Below are 20,554 nucleotides of genomic sequence, written 5' to 3'. Positions count from 1 at the left end.
TGCAAGATCATGACCTGAGCCTAAGTTGGACGTTCAATCTGCTGAGCCACATGGGCGCCCCAGCCTGGCACTTTTCAAACTGCTGCCCATGAACTGGGTGTCAGAGTGCGTTTGTGCGTCAGTTCTTTAAAGAGCGAGCAGAACCTCTTGTTTCCTACAGCCCTTGTGCTCTCCCGGAGCTAATTGCTGCTGATTTTTAAAGACACACATTATTGGGGGACTCATCTTCTCAGTACAGGTCCCCGGGGCAGGGGCGCCTGATGTCCTGAACCCCAAGCTCTTCAGGGGAGACATCTGCATTGTGATTTCCCTCTTGCTTGTGGAGTGCCTCACAGGCGTGTGGGTCCTGACCAACCCACATCTCTGCCCCTCCTGCCCACCTCACTTTAGATCTTTAGTTGTGGAAGAGCTGTTCTGCTAGGCTCAGGTTGTCCCAGAGATGGCTGTTCTGGATGTAGTTGTAGTTTTGGTGCGGCCATGGAAGGAGACAAATTCAGGATCTTCTTACTCTTCCATTTTCATCCTATACCCTCAACATGTACTTAACTCATATAATTAGAAATCATGTTTTGCAGTTTAAGAAATTTAAGAAGTTTCTAATCTAAGAAATAGATGAGAAATTCTTCAGACGTGCTTTTCTGCATTACACGTTGTTCCCTTCTCCAATCCCTGTGCTGCTGAGGCTCCATTAATAAGTTTGTTGAAAGCAAGGAAAGTTCTTAACTGTTTTTGAGCCCCTCTCCCTCAATGCCTTACCCATTTTCTGGCTGAAAAAATAGATGAAAAATTGGCTGGAGGCATATATAGTCAGTGTTTTTCTAAGAGCAGGGACTCTAAGCAGTCTGCAAGGTTTTCTCTACGCACCCAAAGCTGTGAGGCCGTAGCCAGAGGGGTGCCCTGCAGAGGGCCTTCTAGGAAGACCCACCAAAGACACCGCTCGGCCACAGTCTCCGTGGGTATTTTGATAGCTGAGCAGAAGGTGCACTGACTGTTGTAGCCACAATAAATATTTGTGGTTTGTCCAGACTGCGGAAACCTTTGAGCCCTGCTGAGATACCAAGCATCTTCCCTTTCATTTGCTTTGCTGTATGTGCTAATTATTGACAAGCTCTGTTTTTCTGGGAGGAATGTCTCCTGGCTGGCCCATCCTCAGCCCGAATGTTCATAAGGAACATTCAGTGCTCAGGACTGACTGCAGGCGGAGATGAAGGAGGTGCCACAGGAGACTAACGGGAACCCACCCCCTACCCCTTCCAGTTTTCACTAGAAAAACAAGGAGGAGGAGGAAAACTACCCTAGAAAATGCCTTCTTTAAAAATGAATTCCTTTCTTCCCCAACTTGGATAAGTTTGGGGATTTGTTGCTGTTATTTTTTTTTTAGGTAGAAAATACACCATTAACTATTAATTACTGTAGATTTGGGTCTAGCCCCACCGGTAGGGGATAAATGTGGCATGGCAGAGGCCCGTGTGGGTTATGATTTATGTTTTTAGTTATTTTCCATTTTGTAACTTCATTATGGGGCCACTTTCTTGCCTCCCTGAAATCATAATTCCCAGCAGGCTGAGTTCTCTGGACTTCCTTTCAGTGCAGGGGTTACATCTCTCAGCCCGCGCTGCCCCTTCCTTCAACAGACTATCACCTCAGTTAACCCATGCAGTGGGCATGAGGCAGGGCTGGCCTGGCCCTCTGACTCCAGGTGGCAGAGGCCCTGTGCGTCCCAGCTCCTCCAGCCTCTCCCTGCCATGGTGGGAAGGGCCTGCTGTCCCCACAGGGCCCGTCTCAGGCTCTGTTCTGCGGGAACAGCTCAGTCGGGTAGGCACGTCAGGAGCGACAGGGAGCCCATGGGACAGGCCCACACGGCCGGGAATTCACTGCATCTGCTCTTCCTGCCCCAGCTCTGCTTGTCCTGGCCGCGGCAGGTGGAGCAGATCCTCACTTCTCTGTCCCTCTCGCCCTCCTCCGGCCCGTAGGTGTTTGAGGAATTGTGGAGGAGTAAAGGGAAGACGCCGTCGCAGATTGTTTCAGAAAGGAAGCTCGAACTGATGCAGGACGAAGAGGCACTGGAACGGGTGTGCCACGCTGTGATGGAGGAGCATCCTCAAGTGGTAATTATCACCAGCAGGGTGGAGAGGGTCCACCCTCCTGGCCAGGCCGAGGCCAGGAGCCTCTCCACTGCTCCCTTGCGCCACCCAGAGGCACCTCCTAATTGGGGCCGGCCCAGCTTGCTCAGCAATTCCCTAATACATTTTGTCTGTTTTCAGCTAAGGTCAAGAGCTGAAATTTGGTGAATATTAGATAAATACCACTTTTCCTAGAAGGAAAATCCACCCCTGGAGTTTAATCTCATGCAGTTCAGTTTATAGGGGTGTTTATCGAGCTCACTGGATCCAAGTTTTGACCTCCCAGCACGGCACCCTCTCCCGGGGCTGGCAGTGTTACGGCTCACTCTGCTTTATAAGGAGACCGCTCACTAACAAACAGCAGGCATGACTGCCGAAAGGGAAGAAAAATGGGCAAACGCTTTAGCTCCATGCCTAAAAGAGGTAGGAAGAAAGGCAGAAAGGGAAATTACTTGTAAATTATGGAGAAAATCCTTGACAGGAGCATAGCTGAAAACCAAGTCATTCTGTGTTCTGAGCATAGAACAAAATATAAAAGCGAAAATGAGTACCATCCCTCCGCCCTCCCCAAGTGTAATCATATTGTCTAGAGATTTTTTAGTGGGGAAAAAATTGCTGGTATCTCTTTCAGAATAATACCCACCCACCCATCGACTTGCCAGGGACACTAACAGCTCTGAAAAGCGCTCTCGATAAGGAAAATGAGCTTATGCTGGGTCCCAGCAATCTCCATCTTCCTGCCTCATTGGTAGTGACTGATAAAGACACGCTTTCAGTTTTGGACTCGACCTGCAGCACCGAGTACAGATGCCCACAGACGTTATTACCCATCAAGATGCCGCAGAGCCGGGGTTCAGGGCGGGTGGCCCTGACAGTCAGTGGCCACTTGATAGGTTTTCGGCGCCTCCTGCTTTGCTGTCCGCATCCTGCCCACCGCAGCGCACTCCCCGACCCGCGTGCTCCGGGACAGCTGCCGTTGTGCGGATTTGTTTTCTGACAAACGCGTGTCCCTGGCAGGGAGTGGGGGAGAAGGAAAGCCGGGCATCTCCGTGCCTGCCAACCACACGGGGGGATTAGAGAAGGACCTCACTCCGACTAGACTAGACCATTCATCGGGCCTTACTCACCCCCAAGACTGAGAAGCTCTGCGTCCCCGTGTCACTGTGGCGCCCAGGAAAGCGCCCTCGTTCCGGCACGCCAGCTCTCCTGCTGTGGACGGTGCCTCGTTATGCACACGGCCCTCTTGTCCACTTTAATCAGAGGGCAGAGTGGCGACATCCTCTGTGACAGAAGCCTAGAAACCTCAGAAGTTCGTGCAGCCCCCTTCTCCTTTTATATCTAATCCTAACAGGGAAAGAAAGAAAACCTAAATTTAAGTTTCAGTAAACATCAGCCTTAATTTAGCATTTTTAAGTATGCATGTCATTGTTTTCTCCTCTAAAACAGCTTCTATCTATCTTTAAAGGTAATGGACATGAAGAGGGGAAACCCCAGAGCTATAAACAGACTGATTGGGCTGGTCCGAAAAGCAACTCACAGCCGAGCAGATCCGACTGTGATAAAGGAGACCCTGGAGAAGCAGCTGTCGTCATGAGATGTTCTGGGTCCGTCTCTGCCTGCGGGAGAGCAGAGCGGCCGTGCCTGAGAACCGGAGCCCATGAAACCTGATGTCCAGGGGCTCAACCTGCCGGCGCCTCCCAGTCCCTGGCCCCAGCTGGCGCCGCAGGCCACGCAGGGCCAGACCCAACGCTGTGCCCTGGGATGCCACCTGCTCCAACCAGAAGCGGCAGCCCCGTTCGCCTGGCTGGCGTGGGAACAGATCCAGGGTGGCTGCGGCGGCACTGAAGGAGCGCCTTCCAGGCCTTAGGAGTTCTGAACCGGGACACACGGCTCTAGGAAAACTTCCCGTCCCATACCTCCCTTAACAAGTTATTTCCGAGGAAGTCCCCAAAGCCAGGCACTGCTCTATGTGCCAGGCATGAGCAAGAGGGACCGTGGTCTGGATGCAGTATTTATTTTAGTCCTGCAAGCAGATGAGTGGAGATGAAAACCACACCAGCACAGACATGCCGTAAACACACGTTTGTCTAGAGAGGCCCCGCGGGGCTGGGAAGGATGGTGTTAGTCTCGCCAGCCCGCACTCATCGCAGAGTAAAAGTGACATTGCCCGTCCGCTCAGCTCCCCCGGGATCCCTGGGAGCCAGAGGTCTGAGAGTAAATGAAACAGTATTTGTCATAAAAAAATAAAAAGTTTTCAAATAAATTTAATGAACAAAATATATACTGAAATATCACATAAAAAATTAACTTACACTTCNGGCCGAGAAAAAGATAAAAAGAAAAAAATAACTAACATTAAATGGATTTGTTTTGCCTGGGAAGAATAAGATTATAAACCAGTACATCAGAATCTTGACCTTTAGCAGTAATTGTGGTGCAGTTAACAACCTCTCCATGAAGGCCAGGTTGCCTTCACCCCTGTTCTCGTGACAGGAAAGCTGTTTCCCTGTAACACACGGGAGCGCCCCTGCATGCGCTGCGTGCCTTTGTTAGCTCCATCACATGGTGCTCCAAGACCACTTGCACAAATGCCACCTTGTAACAGCACGTGTCAGACCATGGCGTAAGAGAACAGGCTCCTAGGAGGCTCCGGTTTTACACTAGATTCTGCAGCATTTCTGTCACAAACGGTGGCAGCTGGGGAACCAGAGAAAAGCAGGCCTTCCCCGTCGCCAGTGTAGCAACGAGTGGCGCCCCGGGTGCTGGCAGTTGCTCAGGACTTCTCTACCTAAGTAAGTGTCCCCCTGACCCAGCCAAAATCAGAGACAGGAAGGAAACCAGTTGTGTGGTCTGTTCTAGACAAGCATGAAGAGGTAAGGTTTTTAAAAAATTAGCTTGCGACAAAACGAGTGGCTCAGAATTGATAGAGAATGTGTTACCTCACACAGGCAGCCATGTGCCTGCCCCGCACTCATTCTGTTCCAATACTGGCAACCTACTGGACCTAGAAGCACAGCGTTGTCTTTTCGGGAGAGAAGGGTTGAGTCCATCCTCTCTCCACACTTTGCAGGTCTGAATTACAAATGGGGAAGGACCGTCTGAGACTGGATTCTGGCAGGATCCTTTTGTAAGAAATAATACGGTTCAGTTTTGTCTTACAAACTACATTTTCACCCAAAGGTCTGACTTCTCGGCAAACTTTACAACAGATGATACTGGAGGATCTTTCCAGACCCTTTTAAATCAAGGTCTTGCTAAAATGGGTGATGGGGCTGGAGAGGCAGCTGGATGAAGACAGTTTTCCAAAATTATGTCTGGTGTAGGCTGTATTCTGGACTGATCATTTCCAGAGAAAAACACCATCATGGAAATACCTGATCTTTACAGTGCTGTCTACCTTTGGCAATTGCCCGTGGTCTTGAAAGCCCACTTCCAAAGTCCTGAGAATTCGACAGTTGTTAAAACTGTTGTTAATAATAGAAAAAGTAAAATCAAAGCACAGCTCAGATATCTTACTTGGAACCTGACTATATATTTAAAAGATCTGTTTGCAGAACAGAGTCAGAAATCACAACGTATGACTGCTCATAAACGGGCCTCAAATACAGTTTTAAATACATCTTTGCATGAGTGAGCATTTAGTCTGGTTCTTTGCTGTTCCACTGAAGATGTATGAGTTGGTGCCATGTGAAGCCATTGCCATCTGTCACTGGAACCCACACACCTGTAGGCTGGGAGGGGAATGTGCTGGAAAACTGGCTCATCATCCCCAGGACAGCATGAACCAACTCTACCAAACCATACAATCTGTTGGCTGACAAGGAAGTTGGTTGGTTGGCTGGTTCTGGTAGAAAGTTAGGAAGGTCAGCCTCAACACTTAGCGTGGTACCTGGCACAGAATAACTTCAGTGAACATTAAGTTTATAAAACCAAATTAGCGGAGAGACTTTTGTGGGGCCTTTTGGTATGAGAGGCTGGTGCTGCCAACCAGTAGGCTTTTGAATTCTGGACATGTGAGTCTAGGAAGGAGCTTCTTCACTCTGCCCAGGCGTATGCACCAAGGTGAACGTCTGTTCTGATCTCTCAAAGTATATATGCTCCAGGAAAAAAAAAACAAAAACTAATCATTATTCCAAGGTTAGCATGTTTTAGCTGAGCTTGTACACACATACACACACCTCTTTTGTAATCATTGCTCATCTGCAAGAAGGCTATGAAATTTTTGAAAGTACACACCTAGAGCTTGGAATTAGTTAATTCAATACACAGCTTAAGGGAATGACCCACAATTCATACGGTTATTCATTTCTACTGAATTTGCTGCATCATCTCAAGGATTCTACATGAAATCCTCTCTCATTGCCTCCCTCTGTCAAGTAATTTAGCAAAAATCATTTGAGATCAGCACCATATTCCCTCTTAAAATAGCTCCAGGGCAAGAAGGGGCCTTGTTACAGGCCTTTTGCAGACTCGTCCCAGTAAAAAGTCAGCAGACACACTCAGAAGCACAGACTTCTGCAGGCTCAGCTCCATGAAATTTATAATCTGGCCTGAGAGCTTCCATCACCCTTGTCAGGTTCTGAAATGACATAGTAAATCTAAGCTCCCCCCAAAATGCCTGAAATACATACCAAATGCATACAGACAGAGCCTGCTGGCAGTCTTGTAACTTGTGTGGCTGACAGTGAGGTTTACTTACATGTCGTAAGACAGGAACAAAATTCACAATGACCCAACGGGATGGGAAGGGTCAGTCCTAGCAAAAATCATCATCTGTCTTCAGATCCAAAGTGCAGATGCCAAAGAACTGAAGACTCTGCCCCACCTTGTCCCTGTCCTCTTCCCCATAGAACCTCACCAAAAATCATTCACGAAAGCCCTGTTTATCCAGTTAATGAGCCGCCAGGATAATCTGGCCTCCAAAACAAGTAATGGCCTAATAAATTCCTGAATGCGCGGAGGATTTACGGAGGCAAAACTATCCCAAAAACAATTCTTAGCCTTCCGAGGGCTCTTTCTATAGCATTAGGTTTACAGTGGTCATTCAGAAGGAAAAAAAAAAGCAACTCCATTTTCTTAAAATGTTTCCTCAGTGATGTGATTTAAGGGTAGAGTATAAACTGGTGTGACAGTGTTCTGTTTAAAAGCTGTGATTTGATGGAGAATTAGTGCCATATGATTTGTAGAACGATGACTGAAGCGAGAAGGGGCCTGAGAATATCTTCTTAATGACTTCAAGCTGGTGTGGCCTCCGCCACCAGAGGACCACAGTTTCCAGGAAAAGCCAACACTGCAGAGCTGGCTGGGATTCGCAGCAAGCCACGAATTACACTGGCCTGGGCCAGGGGCTTGAAGTAGCACGTGCAGTAATAGCTGTCCTGCAATAAACTGTTTCATAAAAACGGCAAGCTTGACAGCCATTTCAGTAAATACAGGACTGGTAATGAGCAATTAAACTGAACTGCCCTTAAATGAGAGCTATAGTTTATGCTGCACATATTGAACGTCACACCAATGACCCGGCCCACCCCGGCCAGGGCAGCACTTCCCTCGTGAATGCAACCTAGACACCGATCCCAATTCAGAATGAGCAACACTTCCATGGCCAGAACCTCCAATCAGAGCTGGAAGTCAACCCACATGACCATGGCAACCCAGCTGACTCAGAGACATCAAACACAATTTTCAATCCTGAGTACCACTGGCTGCCCAAACCGAACAGGCAAACCAAATATTGTCGTATCCTGTTTCTGGGTTCTATTCATAAGAGGATGCTCTCCCCACAATTCCATAGTTCCATGATGTCTTAATGGATTGAAAACCAACAACTACATATGACCTAAATCAAAGCCGCTTGCTGAGCAAAAGGTACTCCTGAGGACCGAAAAAAGAACTGAATGCATCCTCCCTACACGTGACAGAGACCTCAGTTCGAAGCCATCAATACATCAAAATATTTTCCAAGCCAGTACTGGGTAAAGGGGTGAGGGGGGAGTTCTATAATTCCTTTAAATACTGAGGAAAGGAAGTTACCTATTGATGAAATCACATCTCTTTAATTGGTTACTCCAGCACCACCCTTTCATGGACGGGAAATTGTAATTTATACCCAAAAAGCCATACATTAGTCTAAATTCACCTGGAATTTCTTTGTTTATAACTTTTAAAATTTACTTGGCCATTTCTAAAAATCTATTTTAAATATCCCAGTAATCGCATAAACTTTGAATCATAGAATTCACTCTGTCTGGAACTTTACCTCAGACCTGCATTATGAATGGAGATACCTGTGTGATGTTCCAGGAACCCTCAAGTTGCTTTCACTGCCCAGGACCATCAGGCTAGACACAGGGACTCCAGTCTCAGGCCCGCAGCAGAGCAGGTGCGCCCACTGTGCCTTCCAGCGAGTAGCACAGCATCTGAGTGAGAGCTTGTCCTATGGAGAAGGGCCCACACTCTTGGACCACATTTTAAAGTACACCAAATATCTTTACAAATTTTTCCCACACTACAGAAAACAAATTTCTACAGGCCTCACCTGTTAACTTTGTGATTGGAATACTCTGCTTTATTACCATGATTTTTTCCCATCAAGTAATTCCCATCGTCACCCACCTGTGGTACAGTACCTTCCTCTCTGCCTAGATCAAAGTTCATTCCTCCAAACCCCTCCAGATTTGCTCTCCTCTTATTTATAGCCTCTGGTCTCTGCTGTTTCTCCTCTGTTATGTCCACACTATTCCCTGAACCATCCTTACCTAACCTACCTGGCTGTTTCACTCAACTGCGTGAATTTTCCAGTTCTCTATAATGCATTTCGAGGTCAGATTTCTAACTGCATTTTGAAAACCCCTGAACACAATACTCTAGAGGAGGCCTATAACAGATGCAGAAAGATGAACCAGTTTCCAATTCCAAATAGGGTTATCATGTGAGTTTGCTACCAGCACCCCACCACGGGAGTTAACTTTCCTGCCTCTCACCCAACACTGGTCATCTCCGTCCTCCCTTAAGGTAAGTCTAATTCAGTACCTATTTTTAAAAATGCTAAGAGGCACAAAAGCAATCTCTTTCCTAAAAGGGCACCCTCTACACAGGGGACTACAGTGTTCTATAATAAAGCAATATGGACTGAAGAATCAACACCATCACCAGATAATGGAGAGATGTGCAAGTCAAACCAAAAAGCCAAAGAATACTTTCCAGGTACGACTTGAGCATTTTCTGTACCTGTTAAGTCCAAACTGGGAGATAAATACTTGTCCAAAACGAAGCTAGAGGATAATAAATTATAGCTTACATTCCATCTTCCTGTTCCTCTTTCTTAAGCTACATTAAGCCACCTTTTCCAGTGGAGACCTGGGGGTTTGCAAATACAACAGTGTGCCAGGAAGCCAGGCCAGTCCACTGGGCCTCATACATTCCGCGGCTGTACCACAGCTGGGCAGACCATTTTTCAAGAGAGATGAATGTGAAGTCCGAAACATACAACTGGTCAGTATCTTTGGTTTCTTTCTTAGACTCAAGCACTGTGAGGCTGGCCGCTGAGAGCCTCCTTGCTCAGGCCCGGTCTCCTGGCGTCCACATTCCGCAGACTGGCTCCGTCTCAATACAAAGCTGCTTCAAGATCCGTGAAACACCGAAAGGCAGCCTCCGCTCTGCGAGGTCTCAGATGTGATTCTTTCCGCCACTGCCCTCCTCTGCTACGGGCCTGATTAAAATCGCACAACTGCCAGACCTGTGGCTGCCCCCAGGGCTCAGCAGGAGAACTAGGACTTCTAGTTTCCCTCCAAACAGGGAGGCCCACCGTTGTTATGTGCTTCTCCCCTGCCCAAAATAGAAGGTAGCGAAATTGAACATCCACAAATATAAGCTGCTCCTGGTCTCGTTTTTAGCACACAATTATTTTGCGTGTTTCCCCCTCTTTAGTGGTTCAAGGAGACTAGCGCTAAGTATAATTACGCCTCCTGCAGCAGGCTGCAGAGCAGCACAGAGGCACTAATACATCACATGGGGGCCTTCTAATGAACCCCATTACTCAGAAGGCAGCATTTGTGTGTGCGGTGAGTCACCAGCAGGCACTTGGCTTTGCAGGGCTCCCTGTGACCTGTTTGCATTTACATTCGAGGTCCCAAAGCGTACAGTGCCTGTTTCTCTGCAAAGTGCAACATATTAGAAAAAGCAAACAGGATCTAAAATAATTGCCAATGTTTTTACAGATTGCATTTTTAAGTTTACCTTTATCCTTTCCCCTGCCCCATATTCCTCCCTACCCCCCAAAAACCCACTGTGAAATAGCTTCACAAATTAATCTTTCAAACACTTACAAAATAATGATACCCAAATATATGATACTCCACTTTCATCAGCTCAGATTTCCAAAAACCAATGTAATGGTTTGCCTACATAGATTTCATTTTGTGCAAATCTTACTAAAATAAGACTATTTCCAGTGTTTAGGAAATGACATACTGATTAAAGAAAGCTCTCAAGCAACAAGAAAATTTCCCTGCACTCCAAATTATCCACACAGTTGAGACCAATGGATTTGCCTGCAACATAAGGCAACACATGTTGGGCAGAGTGCAAATCTTGGAAGTAAAATGCAAAGGGACACATGATATACGTGCTTGTGTGATGGAGGAAAGCGGGGCTCCGTCTTTATTCTTCCCTTTTGTAAAACGGAAACCGAAATGCAGAAGGCAATAGAAGCGGATGTTCATTCTTCATGAGCTATTGAAGAGCTGAGCCTTCTGACCCGGGGTACCTCCAGAAATCACGGAACCCCAGTGTTTGCTTGGTGTGATCTAAGCTCTAAGCTGCAAGATGAGTGACTCAAAGGGATGGGAGAATTAACAACCAAAAAAATCGAGGAGGGAAAAAGAAAAGAAAACCTGCCAAAGGAGCCACCAGTTTATGAGACTTACATTCCATAGGAGGTGGAAAGACTGGCTAGAGAGAGAGGAGATACACAGAAAATTCCCCTCCCCACAAATCAAGTATTGTCAGGAAATATCAAAGTAGAAATTTTTGTAAGCAGCTTTGCATTTAACATTCAGTCAAGACGCTTCACCTTAAAAACAAGAACCTCTATTAAAAAAAAAAAAAAACAAACAAAAAACTAACAACAGGAGTCCTCAAGGTCACCCAGGATCTTGTAGCACAGAATGGAGTGTTCCTGCGCCAAGGCAGCCAGTTCCTTCAGGAACTCGGGGAAGAGGGCAGCGGCCAGCATGGTGTTCCTCACCGGCAGGGGCAGGCTTGGGGGCACCCCAGCCACCTTGGCTCTGTTTGTCAGGAAGGGCTGAAGCACTCGTGGGGGACCATCCAAAAGGTTCTTGCCAAGTCCTGTCCTGGAAGCATCCTGAATGGGATCTGAAAGCAGACAGAAAACTGTCAGGGTGACCCTCCACAGGCCTTTGTGTCCACCCTCTTAAGTATGTGTGAGGAGAGGGGGCTGGTGGACTGTCTAGTCGTGGGTTCAGTTCTTCGAACTGATGTCTGAAGACACAGCCCTTGAACACATACCTTCTCCCCTCGCCCCGTGGCACACACGCTTACCCCCCAGATAACCTCCAACACAAGTTATGCGATGGTGACAGTTTTATTCCAAATCCCGTGTAAGGAACTTCATGCAGCAACTGTGGCAACCCTCCGTGCCCAGGACACAATGCAGGGGAAAAAATGAAAAAGGTGTCTCCTGCCACGGCATCTACCAGGGCTGAAGACTCAGCTCACCACCTGTTATTTGGGGGCGTCCAGAGGCTCCACCTGCTCTCTCGGTGTTGGCCGCACCACCCTACCTTATGTACCAATTAAAGTGGGGCTGCAGAAGGCAGGCTGGGCTGAACAAGCCACTCTAAGCTCTCTGCAGCTCCGGCCTCAAGGGCTCCCTGAGGACCCCAAGCTCCTGGCTGGGACCTCTGGTCTTTTTTGGAGAACAGAATGGAAGAAGCCTTTTAAAGGTTGGAAATAATGGAGAGGAAGCTGGGTGCTAGTAAGACCCACCAGACTGGGAACTTCCCATATCCATGGACATCCATAGTGGCAGCAAGTGGCTTAGAAGCCTCTATTTAAGAAGCGTTTCCAGGGCTTTCAATCTCAGTTTCAGTAACACAGGTCCAGGATGAGATGAACCCAAGCTTGAACGTATTCAAATGATTTTGCATTCCCACATCAAATCAGTTTTACTAATTAAAATGGTTCAACTTTCCTGACCACTTAATTCTTAAATATCTCCAGCCTTCATATATTTATAGGAATTATTTATGCCTCCGTCTGCCCCTACTCAAATAGGCTCACTACTCTTTATAAATCATTATATTCAAGTTCTTCATTATTTTGGCTGCTTTTTGGAATTCAGTGCCATTTTTCAACACTTCTCAGAGTGTCGCTTAACTACAGTACTAAAAATTCTTGACATTTATAGTACTTTCCACATCTCACTACTATAGTCTTTAGTGTGAAAAAAAAAGTCCTCTGCTTTACTGCTTTAAATATCTTTTAGATTAGAGTTTATCACACTCCATGCCATGAAGAACTGGAAAAGTTGTAGAGGATCGGTCTGCTGCTACCTTTCCACAGAAGCATAACAACACGTCCTGATAATGGAGTAAAGACAGAAGTGTTGACATCACTGAGGTCCATGGCCAGCCTTGGAGCCCACCGCCCTGGGACCCCCGTGGAAGTCCTCCAGCACCACAGCTCTTCAAAGGGCCCGGCAAAGCTCACGAAGGAAGCTGACCTGGCTAAGAGGGAGGAATGGGACGTTCGCAGGCGGTAATCCTAGGCCAAGACCCGCACTGTTCACGGAATTCCCTTCCCCATATCTCTGCACCTCTAGGTCTCACTAGCCTCAAGAGACCCCAGTGCAGTGGTTAAGAAGAGTACACACTCTGCCACTTAGTGGTTGAGTCACATCGGGGAGGTTGCTTTACCTCTCTCTACTTTAATGTCCTCGTGTGTCAAAAGCTCACAGAGTTGTAAGGATTAAATGAGTCAATAAGCAACTCAAACCCCAGAACACAAATAATCCTATTAAATATGGGCAACAGATCTGAATAATGAGACCACAATGAAATCTCACTTTACAACTAACTGTCAGCATGGCTAGAATCAAAAACAGGAAACGACAAGTGTTGGGGAGGGTGTGGAGAAAAGGGAACCCTACTGTACTGTTGGTGGGAATGCAAAGTGGTGCAGCCTCTGTGGAAAACAGTATGGAGGTTCCTCAAAAAGATTTAAAATAGAATTATCATATGATCCAGTAATTTTACTTCTGGGTATTTACCCCAAAGATAACAAAAACATTAATTTGAAAGATCTGTGCAGCCTTCTGTTTGCTGCATCATTATTTACAAGAGCCAAGATACAGAAGTAACCTAAATGTCCATCAATGGATGAATGGATAAAGAAGATGTAGCACCTATAAATGGAATATTACTCAGCCATAAAAAAGAATGAGATCTTGCCATTTGCAACAACATGGATGAGCCTAGAGAGTATATGCTAAGTGAAATAAGTCAGACAGAAAAAGACAAATGCCATATGATTTCACTTACATGTGGAATTAAAGAAACAAGATGAATGAACAAAGAAAAACTGAAAAACAGACTCTTAAATACAGAGAACAAACGGATGGTCACCAGAGGAGGGATGGGTAGGGGGATGGGTGACATAGAAGAAGAGGATTAAGAGGTACAAACTTCTGGTTATAAAGTAAGTTGTGGAGATGAAAATAGGGAATATAGTCAATAACACGGTAATGATCGTTTCGTGACAGATGGTGACTACGCTTACCGTGATGAGCACCAAGTAATGCATAGAATTGATGAATCAATGTTGTACCCTAAAAACTAATATAGTATGTTAATTATACCTCAATAAACCAACAAACAAGACGTAGGGAAAAAAAGGGTCAACAGGCATAATGTACACAGGGACCTCTTGATAGGTCATCCGACACAGTATCAGCAATTCAGCTGCCACTGACTTCACAGACTTCCTGTTTCCTGCCCCAGATGTCATTCCCTGCTCTAGCCTCCCATCCCATTTTATTAACCAACGAAGGCCTGTGTTGCGCTTTAACCTTGTGTTGTTCGTTTTTTCTCCTCTACCAGACGTGGAGTTTTCTCAGAGCTGAGGCCCTAGGCTCACTTTCCTCATCTGAGCTGGTTCATTTTCCTCATCTCCATCTTTTTCTTCCACTCCTTCCTCCCAAAAAGGGCTTTTGTGGTTCGTTTATCTAGCTTGATCCATGAACTCAAAAAGTGTCATCACTTTAAAAAAGTGTCATCACTAAGGCTCACTGGCCCACCTGAATCCAAGAACTGTCTTCACTAATAGGCAGCAGTGGGAGCATGCCCAGTGAGGGGGACCTAGGACTCACAGGGAACCCCTCCCAGTAGACTGGGCCGTTAGCACAGGAGTGGCCTCTCAGTGTGTCACCAAGCACCATCAAGCTCTCAGTTCAAAAGCAAGGAGAACCAAGTTATGGTTCCCATCTGGCAACTAGCTTATCATATAACGTCTCTGTTTCCTTTTCTGTAAAATGGAGATACCACCCCCTGGACCTCCTTCCCAGAACTCAAGATCAGTGAAAGGACTCTAAAGACAACTAAATTCAAGTAAATACAGCCTCTGCGGTTTGGAAAGTATTTGAGAGGAAGTGGCTGATCCCAGAGATCAATAGTCTCAGGATGACAAAGTGACAGCTAGCACAGGAAGTCTGTCCATTTTTGGTTTATCATTATTTTTAATGTTCTTATTTATATTTGAGAGAGAGTGCAAGTGGGAGAGAGGCAGAGAGGGAGGGAGACACAGAATCTGAAGCAGGCTCCAGGCTCTAAGCTGTCAGCACAGAGCCTGATGTGGGGCTCAAACCCACAAACCACGAGATCATGACCTGAGCCCAAGTCAGCTGCTTAACCTACTGATCTACCCAGGCACCTCTTGGGAGGCTCATTTTTTTACAGGGCTGCCAGGAGGCCACAGGAGTGCAGTGGCTGCATGACTGGGGAACTAGCTACAGCACCTGAGTTCCACCCATCATCAGACGGCTCAGCAAGCACACACAAGCACCTGAAGAAAGAGGCAGGGAAGAAGGGAAATATAAAAAAGTATAAATAAATGTCAGAATCAGGAGTTGTTTTCTAAAATGTTGCCCTGGGTCTGAAAAGCTGCAACAGAGGGTTTTCAAGACTAACACTGGCAAGATTTAAAAGTCAGGTGAGAAATCTGTTACAGGCTCACCCCCAGGTCCACAGTGCTAGACAAAGCACACAGCTCACACACACAGCAAACCCCCGTGTGTGGCCAGATCTCTCAATCAAGCTCCTGGATTCAACTCATTTATAGGCAATCACATCACACTCAATGCTTTGGTGGTCAGCTTTGTGCGAGGGGACAGACAGCTTTCTCATTCTGTGAGTTTAGAGATTTTTTAAGTTGAAAAGAGGGTGTCACTTTGCGAATCTGAAAGAAGTTGGAAAATTAATCTGAAAAATTCTGTTAAAGGAAAGTCTTCTTCCCTGAGAGTAGCTTCTAACAAGTCAAAGCCCCCTGAACACTACAGACTTTAGAAAGCATCAACTATGGCTAACTTGACATCTGTACATGATGGGAACAAGTTCCCCTGGGCACATACTTGGCATCCACCGCCATGAAACATGTCTGAAGCCAGGATACAGCACAAGGTGTGAGTGATCCCCTACCCCACCCCCACCCCCACCTTGTCCAGAGTGTGTGGGTCAAGGAAAGCCTAGGAGGCCAGTCAGCGTCTGTGCCCTTGGCTCCACACACTGGGCAAGACAGGCTCAGGCACCTGAGCTTCGTGACCCTGGCTGACTGGGTCTAATTTTATCATTTAATTTCAGCTGCCTTCTATGAACATGAAGCCAGTAGTATCCTTCTCGCCCACTGCACAGTGCTACTGAAAAAAAGTTTGTCTGGGAAAGCATGTTACACATTGAAAAATACAAATGAAGGCCAGCATGGAGTGTAATGTAAGAACAGTCAAGTCACCTTCTGTCTATAGATTATAAAAATGGCCATAATTCTTCTAGCTCTTGCCAGGGAGAGGTGGAAGTTTTGCTCCATTCTTGAACCTGGGCTGGCTCAATGATTTGCTTTGCCCAAAAGAATGTTGCAGAAGTGACCTTGTTTGGGTCCCGAAACAGAGCCTCAAAAGATTTTGTATAATCCTGCTCTTGCTCTTGCAACCCTACAACTGTTATGTTGACGAGCCAGGCCTAACGAACCCTCTGGATGATGAGTAATATAGACCTCCACGATCTCCATCACCCCAGCCAGCAACCACTCATGTGAATGAGGCCATCCCAGACATCCAGCCACCCACTGACAGCCACACACCAGCAAGTCCAGCCAAAATCAGCCGAGGCTGACCCAGATCAGATCACCCAGACAACCACACAGGCTCATGAGCACTCAAATGGCTTTCTCTTAAACCGCTGAGTTACTGCAGTGGTTCGTTACTGCATGAAAGCTAACGCTCACCAGGTGGGCTCCAGCGGCGTGCTCTGGGTTCAGGAAGAACACAGCTAACAGACCAGCAGTCCATGAGCCAGGAGAGGCCATGTGGGGCCGGAGCCCACCTTCCCACAGAGACGTGGGGGCTACTCCCCCTCCGTGAAAGGCCCAGCCCAGCCTGGCCTACTCTTCTCCAGGGCCAAAGCTTGGAGCCTGCCCCCTCATCTCCCAGTGGCACAGGGCCCACCTGTCTTTCAAAACCTGCCTTGCAGTGCCCTGAAGGCTCTTCACAGCCAGAGCTCTACAGCCAAAAGGACTTGAGATGGAAAACAAACTCGTCATTTAAAAGTCAAGGAACATGAGGCCCAGTGAGGCCCAGTGACCAAGATGAAACAGCTACACAGAGGCAAGGTCAAACCATCAGAGTTCTGGGGTCTTTTCAGCTTCCTTTAAAGGTTTAAAACTTGCCCTGAGTCACATGTCTGCCTCGCACTCTCAGTCTTGTTTCGGATCACATGCCGTTAGCTGGGGACTGGGAGCCCCCCGCTCTCCACTGTTCACTGGTCACAAGGAAGCCTGGCTTGTCCGTGTGGTGTGACGAGCAAAAGCCAGTGCAGTACGGGGCATTTCCCAGTTTGCATTCATCTTGGTGTACGTCGTGGCTCGGAAGAAAACTGGCCATTAAATCCATCCAGCCTGGGCCAAAGGGAGGCAAAGCGGGGGTGCCCCCAGGCCTGGCCGGCCTGCAGGACCAGTCTCGGCTCTCCGGCTGGGCATCGACCACCGCCCACCCCCCGCCTGGCACCTCTAAAGCTGACAAAAGGGCGCTCTCAGAAACTTTAGGCTCAGCTTCTCCTTCTCCCAGTCCAGATGAATAGTTTTTACCTTCCAGAGCCCTAAAGCACATTTATTTGGGGCCTGAGAGTCTCTGAAAATGTAATAAAGAGAAGGGATGCCCTCCTCAGGGCAGGACTGGCCAAAAAATAGTTCAGAGCATGCACATAATGCCTTTCTGGCCCATACACGCCAAGTTATTTATTCTAGCCAAGCAACAACACACAGCACTCCTTCCCTGAACCACTGTCGGGCGGGGAAACAAATGTCCTATGAAGCCCTCCCAGCTGGGAGTAGGCCAGGTGCCCGCAGGGGACACTTTTCTTTAGGTTTCAAAACACAAAGAGGAGGCCCCTCCCTGTGGGGTAAAAACGAAAGTGTATTTAGATGCTTTTAAGGCCCAGGAGCCAGCACAGCCTCTGTGAACCCAAATCAGGAGGCTGGGGAAAAGGAAGAACAGCTGGAGGAGACTCACAGAGAGACACCGGACTTACCTTTGGTTAGTGACTCAGGGGTCATGTCAGACATGTCCACTCGGAAGAGCAGGTATTGCTGGGCTTGTATGAGGAGCCCTGGGAAGTCTCTCTCCACAGAAGCAAACTGCTCAATCTTGTTTTTCACAGATGCAAGGACCTGCCAAAAGCAACATTAATGATGTTAATGCTTCACAATGGAATTCCAACCTCAGTTATCAATAGATCTTTCAGGTACAGCCCTCATTGCAGGATCTTTTATGATATTAGGCATTTGCTTGTTTTTAACTGCTGGGGTATTCTCGATAGGGCACCCTCGAAACATCAAACTAAATGAAGCTTTGCCATTTGTCTAGAATAATCTACACAACTGGTGTCATAGGACGGGGATGGAGAGCAAATGAATTAGAACGGAGGGATTTTAGAAAAACAACAAAATCACAGAGGAAAGGAGAGAAGAAGCCCTCTCCTTAGCACCCATAAAATCAACAGGTATGGATATGGGCTCAGCGAACGTACCTGATAGAGGGAGCGGACACTTGGCTGGAAGACCATGTTGGTGTTGAGCAGGAAGGAGCGCAGGAGGGGCTGTGGGTAGCTGGCTAGCTGAGTGATGATCCCAATAAGCAGCAAATTAACATGCAGAGAGTTCTCCAGCATGTTCTCCAGCTTTGACAGGACCACACTGATGAATGGGCCTGCAGGAAGAACACAAGGCTTCAGGGCTGGCTCAGCACCGGGGACCTCTTTCCTTGATAACTCAGGAGCCACTGAGGCCACCGCTCCCAAACCGCAGGCCCACCAGGTGCAGATCAAATACAGAAAAAGCAAAGAGAGCCAGGTCTTCTCCTGCCTCAAAGCGGAACAGGCAGCAAACCACCAGCACCGAGAAAGCAGAAATATGTGCCTGGGAGCTGATATTTTGACTCTGAGAGTGGTTTTGATACTTTGAAAATTATCACAGACCTTGAAAAAAGTCAGAGGAAGCATAATTTTAAAAATTAAAATACACTTCAGGGCACCTGGGTGGCTCAGTTGTTGAGCGTCTGACTTTGGCTCAGGTCACCATCTCACGATTCGTGATTTCAGGCCCCACATCGGGCTCACTGCTGTCAGTGTGGAGCCTGCTTCAGATCCTCTGTCCCCTCTCTCTCTGCCCCTCCCCTACTAGTGCTTTCTCTCTCTCTCAAAAATAAACATTAAAAAAAATAAAATATACTTCTCCATAATGTTGCTGTATTTCCCAGAACTGCCGGAGCTCAAAAACATAATATTCAATCACCTCATGAAGATGCATGCTCTAGGGCTTCATACAAACATCAGAAACCAACAAAAGTTATAGTAACAAAAAAACCTTTGTGTTAGTAAAGACTACCAAATGCATACAAACTATGTTTACCAAATAGCAACATGGTAAACAGGAACTGTAAGAAACGGAAGAAGAGAAAAATCAGGGGTGAATGAGGCCTGGGCTATAACTTTAACAGCACTGGACAGCTTGGAAACAACACTGTAATTTTCAGGTGGGGGAGGGGAGGGAGGGAGGAGAGGGACTCAGTTTGGGAAGGTGTAGTTTGATGTGCCATAGGTTCCTCAAGAAAGAAAATCCATACGACTGCAACAGTAGTTCATAAATACTTAGGCAAAAAGGAGCTTTGACTAATTTGGATCATGAGAAAATTAATATGCTTTATGTTGGAATTCATTGAAGACAGGGCAAATCAAAAAAATTAATCTGGCACTAATAAAATTACTTGAAGACATTTTCCATTTTTACCATAAAAGTGGTCCATTAAGCAAAATGAATAAGAATTCTGTACTTGCCCCAGTGGAGCTATTGATGATGCCTCTAAACCATCGCATCTTTGTAACAAAAGCACATCACCCTTGATGAATACACGGCCTTGTGAAGATATCACCAACATTAATAGCAGTTTAACAAAAACATGCTTCAACACGAGATGCTTCATTCAGAAGCCTTGCTGGTGGAAGACAGTCAAACTCTTTGCAAGGAAAGAGAAGCTGTGAGAAATGGGAACACCAAACCTAAACCCCTTACCCAGGCAGGCAGGTCAGGGATGATGCCAATGTTCCTGTTGCTGGGGTTACAGAGGACGTTTCTACCGGGGCCTCCAACAAAAAGGTACTAACTCTTCATGTATTTAGATGAGCCTCAACTTTCTCATCTCTGGGATGGGGACAGAGCTTTTCACAACACAGGCATTCATTGACCTCTGAGTAGAGAGCCTTCGCAGAGGCCCTGCTCACAAAACACAACTGGGAGTGTGCCAAACACATTCAGAAACCGGATTAGAATCCCACTCTGAGGGCACCTTAATGAGGCTTCATCAAAAACCCCAGAAACATCACTGGTAACTCTTCGGAAGGCATCACAACCCAATTCAAGCTTTTCAGAGAGATACACCAGGTGAAGGCTGCCGTGCTCATCCTCCTCGACTTTGGCCCGGTCTTTCCTATCTTCCCTCCAGGCCCCCCACCCCCTGCTCACCTGCAGTCCCTGGTTCAGCATCTGTTTCCCTCCAGAGGGAGCCAAGGCAGGTGAATTAAGTGACTTTAGGTGGATAGAATCTGCTAGAAACACATGTCCGTAGTGGGAGCCCACAGCTGGCCCCTCAC

General features: G+C 47.0%; 2 protein-coding genes across 3 annotated transcripts in view; one reads left to right on the top strand and one right to left on the bottom strand.

The window, feature by feature from the left end:
• Positions 1–4,386, top strand: part of GATB (glutamyl-tRNA amidotransferase subunit B) — a 96,410-nt gene extending 92,024 nt beyond the window's left edge. The window contains exons 11-12 of one of the 2 annotated variants that reach the window (XR_013336799.1): positions 1,974–2,108; positions 3,589–3,678. Coding sequence is in view for 1 of the 2 variants with exons in the window: in XM_077770908.1 (XP_077627034.1) it covers positions 1,974–2,108; positions 3,589–3,717 (264 nt within the window). In the remaining variant the exon portion in view is untranslated. Of the gene's footprint in view, positions 1–1,973; positions 2,109–3,588 lie in introns of both variants that reach the window. The other variant, XM_077770908.1, reaches the window with a different exon arrangement.
• Positions 4,387–7,383: 2,997 nt separating this feature from the next.
• The window catches only part of FHIP1A (FHF complex subunit HOOK interacting protein 1A), a 246,920-nt gene continuing 233,749 nt past the window's right edge, over positions 7,384–20,554 (bottom strand). The window contains exons 12-14 of the mRNA XM_077770959.1: positions 18,437–18,615; positions 17,939–18,077; positions 7,384–11,498 (exon numbers count right to left, since the gene is read on the bottom strand). Of these exons, the coding sequence (XP_077627085.1) occupies positions 11,245–11,498; positions 17,939–18,077; positions 18,437–18,615 (572 nt within the window). The 3' untranslated portion in view covers positions 7,384–11,244. The remainder of the gene's footprint in view (positions 11,499–17,938; positions 18,078–18,436; positions 18,616–20,554) is intronic.

Source organism: Crocuta crocuta, unplaced genomic scaffold (assembly GCF_008692635.1).
Source record: "Crocuta crocuta isolate KB4526 unplaced genomic scaffold, BGI_CrCroc_1.0 scaffold166, whole genome shotgun sequence".
NCBI classification, from domain to species: domain Eukaryota; kingdom Metazoa; phylum Chordata; class Mammalia; order Carnivora; family Hyaenidae; genus Crocuta; species Crocuta crocuta.
Note: the sequence above shows the minus strand (reverse complement) of the source record. Positions and strands in the feature narration are given on the sequence as shown.